This window comes from Tachysurus fulvidraco, chromosome 9 (assembly GCF_022655615.1).
Source record: "Tachysurus fulvidraco isolate hzauxx_2018 chromosome 9, HZAU_PFXX_2.0, whole genome shotgun sequence".
NCBI classification, from domain to species: Eukaryota; Metazoa; Chordata; class Actinopteri; order Siluriformes; family Bagridae; genus Tachysurus; species Tachysurus fulvidraco.
Window position 1 is genome coordinate 9,697,853 of NC_062526.1, and position 11,102 is coordinate 9,708,954.

Genomic DNA, 11,102 nt, shown 5'->3' on the forward strand with positions numbered 1-11,102 from the left:
ATTAAAACTGTATAAAGTACTGACTGATTCAGACTGGCGTGTGAAGTGATTAAATAGAGCACAAAGGAACCTTTATTCCTGACCCATGTTAACGTCTTTCTCTGCTTTGTCGAACTTAGTCCACGTCCATAAATACGTACAAAATGTTTATTTTATTTTGAGTGAATTAAACATCATAACTACAGCAGGCAAATATTGCCTATGTATTTACAAAATAGCATAAAGTAATAAGACTGTGGCCAAAAAACAAAGAGCAATGATTTCACCTGGACTAGGCAGCTAAATCAATCTGTACATTTAAGGAATGTGTCTTCATAAAACAAGATGAACTAACGATGTTACAAAACATCCAGGTCTTCGTCGGTCCACTCCTACAAAGTAATAACATGTAATTAGATTCCCTATAAAGAAGCAGATAAAAAAAAATGAAAATGTGCTCGAAAGGAACTGCCAGAGGTGAAGGAGTCATATCTTACCTCTTCAGTAACAAGAGGCTTTTTCACGACGTGGTCGTCATCTTCATAGCCATGCTTCCTTTTTCTGAAAAACATGGCCAGAACACATGGGGAAAAAAATCCATCAACCTGTTCTAGTGATGTAGACTCTAGTTTAGCTTTACATCAACCTATACATCTGAGCATGCAAGAGTATTCTATCCTCAGTCTCCTCCATGTGTAGGTTTAGACTCATGTCCATGCATCACATAGTCAGCTAAATACATCTATCATCTCTCCAGGACGAGGTAGGTACTAAAAGACTTCATTGAAAACTTTTTTTTTTAAATCATTTCATCCCTGATATTTTTGTTAATATTGTTATTAGCTGCTTAATAATTTTGTCCAGTGGTGCTTTGAACTTTCTTTATTTTACAGACCTGAATGTACCATCTTGGCTGCTACAATTCAGGTGCTCTGAAGACCATCTGACCGTACACGAGTTTCTAATGAAGACTTTCATTGTTGAAGACGCAGGGTAAAGTCTACTGTTTTTTGTTTTGTTTTTCTAAAAACCTAAATCAGGGCAAAATGCTTTAGGGACTCTATTCATGAGCAGTGAACTCCTGAGCTATAAAGAACTACATTATTTTCCAGCCTCTGCAGGAGTTTTTTTTTTCCAGCAAGCCCTTAGGAAATATGCTGAGCTCTGGAAATTCAATTCGTCTGAACTACAAGCCTTAAAAACCTGCACTCAAAAGCCACTGTGTAAACCTCTTCCTACGAGTTGTCCTGATAGAGTGCACTGATCCTATCGTACCTCCTCCTGAGCAGCTTTCCCCGATGAAATGCTGCACCTCAGCTTTTATCTCTAAACCAGGCATCTGTGTGATGGATGAGCGCTGTGCTGAGACGGATAAAACTTTCTGAAGGACAGATAGTGAAGTTGTTCCTCTGTGCATGTGTTTACATATGATAAACTGCCCGTACGTTTTTACACCTAATCTGGATCACATCACGTTCTGCCGCTGTCGTCCCAAAGGAATGCAATACTTACTGGGTGTGATAGTACTTTCACCTCCATCACCCAGTGCTAACACGGTTCACGGACACTGTTTAATCAATACTAGAGCGTTTGATTTATGCAAGAAATGACACTAATACGCATTTTGTAACACCGCTGTATGCTTCCTGACATCTTGTTTGTAAATATTGTGGTGATAAACTGTTTAGAAACAGCTTTGCCAAGGAGTCAAATCATTTGTGATTTGTTTGGTTTGGGGGGGGACTTCTGCTCAATTAGCCATACAAACATGCGATTTCACTATATACCAAAATGTTTGACTGTAGTTTAGATTGTGTTCATCTGTGATTGGACCTTAGAAACAGCATGACGCTGATGTATTATGTCTGCCCTGATTTTATGATAGCTGTTGGATTTTTTTTTATTATTTTTCTACCTGATTTAAAAAAAAATAAACAAAAACAAAAAAACCACACTTTTGCATCTAGGATACAAGTGACTGACCAGGCTGAATAAAACTGTTTGTATTATGATGTGTGACTTGTGTTTTTTAGAATTTCACAACACGTTATGGCACCAACATGAGTACTCACAGGTTTGTGTTGCTGTTAAACTCTGCGTGACTCCTTTCCAGTTTCTGTTTGCAAACTGCCACTTCTTCAGGTTTGGGAAGCTCGTATTCCTTAGCGAGGTTAGCGATTCCTAATAATAGCAAAAGACAATCCCAGACTATGACAACTTTATATATTACAGACTTTTCCAAGTTGACCCGAAAGCAATTTTTTTTTTTAAATGATGAGAGAAATCCTTACGCCTCATTGCGTCATACATCTTTGAAAGGGTCTCCTTGTCATCTTTTAGACCCATGCACTCGACAAGGTACCTACAGGAAGTAGCAGATGATATTTTTCAGGTGAGGACTAAAGATGAAGAACTCCAGATGTGTCCTCTACATGCACACCTGTACCTACAGTACATACTTATATAAGGCATCCAACCTGTTGTTGTTGTATGACTCCTTTCAACCTGAAGCTGAACGTTATTCAATTAAAAATATAGTTTTCCATAATGTCCAATTCCATCTAATGTTCATTTTTTTAATCTAATGTTGGACTGTGATTATAAACAGAGACCTAAACACTTTTTTTTTAACTATTCTTATTGTCCATTCTTACTGCTATAGCATACACGCACTCATTTTCAATAGTGATCCCCCTCTTATAATAGTGACCCGACCACAGCATGCTGGTGAATGCTCTGTTCTAACTGGCTAAAAGGAGGTTAATTTCTAAACCAGCAGCTTTAACAGTAATTCCAGCTGCAAAGCAAATCACAAGTATATATTAGCGTGCTCATTCTAATACAGTATTGTTTCTATATGAACACCGAACACAGGGACTTGTGTAGGACGGCTTCTCAAACATTTTTAGTAACATAAACCGTTTTCTTATAAGGGTGGAGTTTCCTGTGCGATGTATTCTGACACCGGAAGGTTTTCAGGACGGAGGCTTTTGTCATTTCTCAGCAACATCTCAAGCTGCCTTGTTGCTGGTACGGTGATGAGTTATTAAGTGACAGCAGGTACGTCAGGACTCGCTCTTATATAACATCATAAACCTAAGGATAATGATAGTAACTCCACATACACTCACACCACCCAGTTATTGATCATTTTCTTCTAAGCACTTAGCTGCAAGTGTTTTATACCTCACAATAGCTTATCAGCACATGACTAAGACTCCCCATTTTGCTGCATACTTTAAAATACAAAGACAAAATCCATTAGTCTGTACAACATATCAGGGTGTGTTTGAAACTCACGTCTCCATGCTGAGGCCTGCTCGAGCTGCGCTGTTGAAGACGGCAGTGAGGGCGATCTGGGATGGAGAGAACAAAAGGCCTGCGTCTGTCATGGCTGCTCTATTAAGAAAATCATCTGCGTTTTTTCTCAACATCTCTGGATTCTCCAATAGCGGATATCTTGTCTAGGGGGGAAAAAAAGCCATTCTCACAAAACATGACAATTTAACAAGGAACAATTCATGGTAGTTCAAAGACACTTTGAGTAGGTTGAGAGAGGATGGGTGGATTGAAGGGACCTAAACAGGAATTCCAGCATGACTCCCCTGTGCATGAAACAAGCTCCATGAAGACATGGTTTGTTAAAGGTTGGCGAGGAAGGACTAAGAATCTGAGTGTCCTGCACAGACTCTGAACACTTCTGGGATACATATGGAATGGTGACTACATCCCAGGCTCTCACCTAATATGAATGAACACTAATCCCCACAGCCATGCTCCGAACTAATGGACAGCCTTCCCAGAAGAGTGGAGGTTATAATACCAGAACAGGGGACTGAATTTGGAATAGAATACTCTAAAAGCACATAGACCATGTAATAGTCAGGTAATGACAAACCTATATGGTGTATTTCACAAAGAGAAAGCGTGAGTACAATTAACTTAAGACAATTGTAATCGTGATGGTGTCAAAAACATCTTCCCTGCACGGTACAGGTCTGGAGTCTTACTTTCAGGTCTATGAGAAAGCCTTCGAGTGGCCGATACGGGTTGTGGATCACCAGGTGGAAGTTCAGCTGCTGGATGAGAAGCAGCTCGTACTCCAGGATCTGCTCCAGAGCTCTCTCCTGAGCTGCTGGATTCTCCTGAAGATTCCCCACAAACTGAGTGCTGGAAACATTAAACTCGTCCACTTTACAGGACAAGTACGCACACGTCAACCTAGAGACCGGAGACAAGCAGAGAGGCTGGAAATTTGCAGATTTTACAGTATACTATAAACCACAGTTTTCTAACAGAACCTTCTATAATTAAAATGCTAAGTCAGGTGAAACAAGAAACAAACTGTAATGTCTGTTGCTTTGATATTGCCAGGCAGCTCCAGAATTATTTGCACCCTTAACTAGAAAATGGCCATTACACAAAATAATCAAAGTAATAATTTTCTTTATAATGTAACAAAAATATCTTCACACATTTGTAATACAATGGGATTGTAGAAAAAAAAACCCTGCGATATTCTGTGCTTGAAATGTGCTTTCAATGGCACATCACTACTAACTATTTCAGATGAATTATATAGTAATGTGTAACCTGACCCAATACCATCATGTATATTCAGTTCTAAGAGTGTACATACACATAAACCGATTTTTACCTGTTTTAATACTTACATTATTGTTCTTGGGTGGTACTCCATTAATGAGTTGTTCAAATAAAATCTTCGGAAATACATACAAGCCGTGCCCTAAAACAGTAAAAAGCCAATTATTAAATTCCTGCATTTCATCTGCAAATTGTAAACAAATGCTCAAACACAGACCCTAATTATGTGACATTCTTCCCATGACTACAACAAAAATCGTATTATATCTGTACAGACGAGTATAGTGAGGGGGTTCGGCTGGGAGCTTGACAGAAGGTACTAAAGCGTCTGAATCACTAGGACACTTGCAGAACCTGTATGAATGGTGTATGAGTGGGTGTGGAGCAGCTTTGAGAATTACCACCACAGATTTGGGCATCACAGGTTTGAAAACTGTGCAGAAGTCAAGCAATCTCTTCTCATAGTGTCTAAAGAGCACTTTCTCTTCAGAGGGATCAAGAAGTATGGATTCACTTATTCCAGGCTGTTAAAACAAAGACAAGACAAAAGATGATTAAACAAAGTAAAGATATATATGCAATATATGCAAGAGTAGTAATATTCATTGGTTCTTCTTTCTTTCTTTGCCTTTATTAAGGCTGGATCAGCTGCATGAATACACAGTACAGTATTGGATCTTCCCAATAATAGCTACAATCCACAGGGGCAGATTGAGCAGAGGAATCATGCTCACTGCTCATTTAGCTCCATAAAGTTATTCAGTCCCTCCAGGATTTGGGAATTTTTTTTTTGGTGAATGTTGCAGCCAAAAATGCCTCCTGGTGGACCAGCAACAGGATCCCACGCTCTCACTGAGGTTCGATTCCCAGGCAGAGAGCGAACCCAGCGACGTGTTAACTCTCAGTGCTGGTCACAAGCCCAAATAAAATGGGAGGGTTGCTTTAGGAAGGGGATCCGGCATACAACCTGTGCCGAATCTAATATGCGGCCACATGATCCGCTGTGGCGTCCCCGAACAGGGAGCAGGCTTTTTTGTGCCTTTTTTTTTTGGTGTAATTATAAACACAGGATTCTTCTATTAAACTACTACAAAACTTAGTTTTAAGAGAGCTGTACACATGTTTGGCTCACGTGAAGCAAATAGGGCTCTGGCTGAATGACATGTTGTTACGACGTTCCCAAAAGCTGCATAAAACATAAAAAAATACCTTTGTCTGATATTGTTTGAATTTGCTTTGATTTTTGCCAATGATTTTGCAATTTTCTGAATCCTGGAGGGACTGAGTATTATTACAGATTTACTTAATGTTTTATTTTTATTTTTTTAAGAGTACATTATAGCAGAAATCATGCTTCCTTCACTGCTGAACTCCATAAATACTACATACTCCATAACACTCAATAATTGTTGGATGCATTTTTAAACTAAATCCTTCTTTTTTTAAACTAATTCTTCTTTCTTGTTCTGTACCAACCGATTTTGTACCACAAATCTAACTAGGAAAGTCTTAAAAAATCTCAGATCTCAGTAAGGTTAAGGAAGGTTTAGTTAATTTAAAATAGCTACATGATCTATAGAAAATACAACTATATGACTAACTAACTAACTCATCTGCACATGCAAGTTAAACCAGTGCTGGGAAAATATTTTCTAAAGCACATATAACTCATTCTGCTATTTTCCCCCTCATACCTTTCGGAGACTTAGGGCTTTTGCACAAAACTTCCGGTTAGCCTCGATTCTTAAATTTTCCAAGTTGGTCTCTTTACTGAAAGTCCAAAATTTCTTCTGGGAGCTGTTGTGGTACATGGCTGCAGTTACTGAAAAACAGCAGCAGGGTTTCTTTCAGTAAAGCATGGACGATAAAGAAATATATGAATGCTTTCAGTTCCAGTGAGTAAAGCATTCAGGTTCTGGGTGTTGTATTATTTTTCCAATTTAAACTCATTAACATCATTTATATGCAAATGCAAACATATGCAAAGTATGCAAACATACTTGCAGACTATGCAAACATATACGATGCATGCAGATTAATCTAATAAGTAATCAAAAATAGGATACTGTAAAAGAGTTGTGCACGCTCTAGTGGCTCAAACACTCCAATAGTTAAGAACACAGTCCTGACACTACATACAATTCAAAGTGAATCACGGTTCTAGACCTGTATATCTCTGTATATAGATATCTCTCTCTCTCTCTCTCTCTCTCTCTCTCTCTCTCTCTCTCTCACTCATATATATGTATGTATGTGTATGTGTGTGTGTGTGTGTGTGTGTGTGTGTGTGTGTGTGTGTGTTTCCCTGACTGCCTGTAAAACACATCTTGTCTGTTTACAGAGAAACCAGAACACATATCTCCTTTACTGAAGACTTTCCTGACTGGGGACTGCTTACAAACAAGAAACATTCATTTATTTGCCACCTATAAAAAGTCACATCACTGATTACTCTATGCATTTATAAATCTGTTTATAATTAATAGTACATTATGCGGAATGTCCTCCATATGTGTATCACGACTTAATGAAAAACACACTGATGTATTTAATGTATTTCTTGGATCCATTTGTAATGTAACTATTGTTTACATTTTGCCTGATGACCCAATCAGCTAACTGTCTTTCTGTTAAAGTATAACGTGTGACTGAGCAAAACCTCACCTCTGGATCCTGCCAAAACTCTCGCACTTTTATCAACCCGGTTACAAAAACAAGTGCATTTAACTCCTACCGCACACCCCACGCACACGCACCGGTTACTTCTTCGTGAACGGTGTGCAGTTAGTTCTACATACATACTGCCACCTAGCGTCTCGTGTGTGACCTCAAATAAAACCTATTAAACATCAAACGTTGATTAAAAAATAACCTATACATCCTATAGAGAAATAGCTACAAAATGAACACGACGAAACAAACTGAAAACCGTTCCCTAAAATAAAAACAAGGTATAAATCAAGTGGTTGTTTGGTGTCGTTAAGAAATGTCGCATGAAATCTACGTCACAACAGGGTCCGGAATATATAAACACCCAACCAATTGTAGCGCGTGAAAAAGGAATAATCCGGAAGTAGCATCAGCAGCAATGGGGGGAAAACAAACCGCGCCATCGCACTAGGTTCAGGCAACATGGCTGCGAATAAAAGAAGGTTCACGATCGAAGACAAACGACGGATTCTTGAGCTGTATGACCAGCTTCCTCTGATGAGCCAAAGAAAGGCTGCGAAACGACTGAACGTGACTCCGTCTATGCTTTGGAATATTATCCATAACAGGAACTGCATAATAAAAGGCGAGATCATTAAACGTGAAAAGAACAAGTGGTTAGGATGTGGTAGGTCACCAAGACTCGAGGCAAACATCTGGAAATGGATCGATCAGCTGCAGCAAAACGGAACCCCTGTTACTGATCTAATGATTCACCGTAAAGCGTTGGACATTGCCGGGCGAATGGGGATAGTTCGCTTCAGACCGAGTCCCAGGTGGTACAGCGGGTTTAAGAAACGAGAGGCGATCGTGCGTGAGAGGTATCGCATCTATCCGGCATCTGATCACAACAATCTGCCTGATGAACAGCTCGGATCTCAGAACAAACCTGTCTCTGCGTCTCCAAACGCTGGTGTTGAGCCTCCTCGGGAACACAGCACTCATGACACCGAGGGAAAAAGTGCTACAGTGAACGAAACCGAACAGAACAAACCGCTTCAGGCCCAAAACAACCCTACAGCCCTGATGGGCAAAGTAAACGGACAGATGCAGACAGTTACTGTTCCTTCACTGCACCAAATGCAGGAAGCTATGAAGACTTTAGCCACTGGTTTGTTATACCGCGGTTTTAGTGACTTTAATCTCCTCCATCAGTTTGAGAGAGAAGTTTCAAACGTTGTGAAGAGATCAAAGGCACAAGGATGTCAGGACAGTTTTGTAGCCTGAGTGCTGGGTCACTTAATATTGTTGTCTTCTGCAATGTTCAAGTGCACTATTTATACCCTGTGCCTTCTGTGGTGTATTATTTGGCTACTATCGTGTTGAAGTGCACTGTGGGATTACACCAACACACTGGATAACCTTAATGTTTGTGGACAAGATGGAAAGACAGACTCACATGTGTACTGTGTAGTAAATAGGGTTTGGAAATACAAGGAAACACGTTGCCTAGTTTGGCTGCTTCACTACTGTTTGCTGTTATATACAGTGTTGGAACATTGAATGTCTACTTATGATGGTTAATGTTTAAAACATCGTAGGCACGCTGCTGCCAAAAAAAAAAAGCCTATATTAGGTAGATTTCACTAAAGGAAAAACTGTTTTGTTTAACTGTTTATGGACAAAACACCACACTGCTGTTATAAAGCTACATTCTGTCATTGTCTGACATTGGTATGATACCGTGAAAGATAGGCCTGCTTTTATCCATAAATGTCTCCTGGTTCTGTCCTACATGTGTTTAAGTGTTTTCAATCCATATCGAGTTAACCAGCTAATTAAACAACCCTTCATTTTTTGAACTGGGTCTGTTGGAGAAGGAAATGCGATAAAAATGTGTAGGATACAGGGTTGGGAAATGATCAGAAACCTTTTTTTTTTATAACTCAGCCTCTCATTGAAATTATAATAGTGAGGTCCTTGTTCTGGTGAATGTGGTTTGGAAAACTTGGGCATTCAGCATCAATTTGTTCGTAGGCTGATGTGTCTTGTTCCTTGTTTGCAGGGTCAATTTTATTTAGTATCAAGTTTATTACTGTTTTTCAGTCATGGTTTTCAATTTGTAATTTGCAAAATATCTTAATTTTTTTCCTATGGAGAAATATCGAACCATCTGTAAAGCAGCTGTAGACCATTGTATTAAAAATATAGATGTATTTTAATTGTGTTGTATGGATTTTTTTTTTGACGCTTTCTCTTATGTGGCCACAATGGGGCGCTGCTTCTCATGTAAATTTGTGTGTGTAATCTCACCCATTTGGAAACTACATAAACATGTTTATAAACTGTGGCGTGCTGGTTATAGTGGTATAATTATTTATTTTATTTTTTAAATTCCTTTAGTTCATTCCTTTATGTACACATTTATTCAGATATTGAAATCCTTTTTTTATACAGAAGAATAAAAAGGAAGCTGTTCTAAAGCTTAAATGTGTAAATATTGAGCTGGAAATTGTACACATTTTGGAGATACAGTATTGACAGTACAGCATATTCCTGTTAATTGTTTTGACTTTTCATAAACTTTTTATTTCAACGTTTATGAGTTTTCCTACTTTATTGCACTGAGAAGTTTTGTGAAACCTAAAGACGGATGTTCAGAAAGTCTGAACAATATGATTTGCTGGAGAACTCGGTGATAATCAGAGTTTGATCAGCGTGTTAAACGTGTACAGTGAATATTTGTGAGATTTGATGCAACTGCAGTAGTTAGAACAGGGGATTCTTGAAGTGTAATGCTTTCTCCAAGTTCAAACTCATATCATGGATTTTTTTTAATGTCTCATATTGCAGAAGCTGGCAGTTTCGCATGTATATTTAGATCCTTCATGTACTGTAACAATGTTAAGCCACTATGTGGAATAATGTCTTTTTTTTTTTTTTTTTTTTTTTTAACATGGAGGTAAAAATAAATGTTCTCACGGCAGCTAGATAGATGAACGAAAGGCCAAAGGTCTGGTCTGATTCTAATGAATTAAAATAAATCAAATCATCAAAAAAACTCTTGCAAATATTATAAAAATCTGTAGAAATGTTAGCATATGCAATGTTCAAACGACAATAAACCCTGAGTGTTAGGAGCTGCATGTTGATTCTATCTGCAACAAGACAGAGGAATTACCAACCCCCCATTTGAGTAGCTCTGTGTAGCCTAATTTGCATAAACATGAGTAATTTATGAATAATAAATGCACCCCTATTCGGCGTGATCCATTAATTTGCATATCACCATGCCACTACAGTTATTTTTTCCGTGTGCTGTGCTATCATGAAGCACTAAGACCCTGCCTTTAACAGAATCAAACAGAAGGACTGAAAAGGTGAGTATTTAAAGCTATTTTCCTTCTTTCCCTCTCTCTCTTTCCCTCTCGCTCTCTATTAAATTGTACCATTTGTGACCATTTCAATTTGCAGTATTGGATTATTCTGGGTAGACGAGTGTGTATGTTTTTGCAGGCTTGTCAGTCTTCTGGTACAGTTCCTAGGATGCATATGTGCTCCATTGCATAAACATGAACTCATGCTGCATTATTGATGAGCTCCTGGCTCAGCTGTGTGGATAGCCAAGAAGGTGTCCGGACAGACAGAATGATGGCTTTGGTTTATTATTTGCCCCTGTCTCGCACTGAGATTCTTCAACGAGGGTGTCAGATGCTTTATTTTCTGGATCCCGGGTGCTTCAACTGTAGCTCTGTGTTTCAAGCGACCTTTGATGAGTGGCTTCCCCACCGGGAAACCGTGCTCGGACAGAGCAGTCGCTGATGGATAGCGTTTACCTCCTGCCACCTTATGTGGCCGTTCCTTTCCAA

The 11,102-nt window shown here is 38.9% G+C and overlaps 2 protein-coding genes across 2 annotated transcripts; one reads left to right on the forward strand and one right to left on the reverse strand.

Annotated features, from left to right (window-relative positions):
• Positions 1-133: 133 nt before the first annotated feature.
• On the reverse strand, positions 134-7,553 carry ccnh (cyclin H). The gene is made up of 10 exons (XM_027138358.2): positions 7,249-7,553; positions 6,279-6,406; positions 4,986-5,108; positions 4,653-4,726; positions 3,990-4,200; positions 3,280-3,443; positions 2,271-2,341; positions 2,052-2,160; positions 477-540; positions 134-371 (listed from the first exon to the last, which is right to left on the reverse strand). The coding sequence occupies exons 1-10, from the start codon at positions 7,382-7,384 to the stop codon at positions 339-341; spliced, it is 1,113 nt and encodes a 370-aa protein (XP_026994159.2). The 5' UTR covers positions 7,385-7,553; the 3' UTR covers positions 134-338.
• Positions 7,554-7,626: 73 nt separating this feature from the next.
• LOC113637623 lies at positions 7,627-9,583 on the forward strand. The gene has a single exon (XM_027138359.2). It carries the CDS (start codon positions 7,717-7,719, stop codon positions 8,518-8,520), a length of 804 nt encoding a protein of 267 aa, XP_026994160.1. The 5' UTR covers positions 7,627-7,716; the 3' UTR covers positions 8,521-9,583.
• The last annotated feature ends 1,519 nt before the right edge of the window (positions 9,584-11,102 follow it).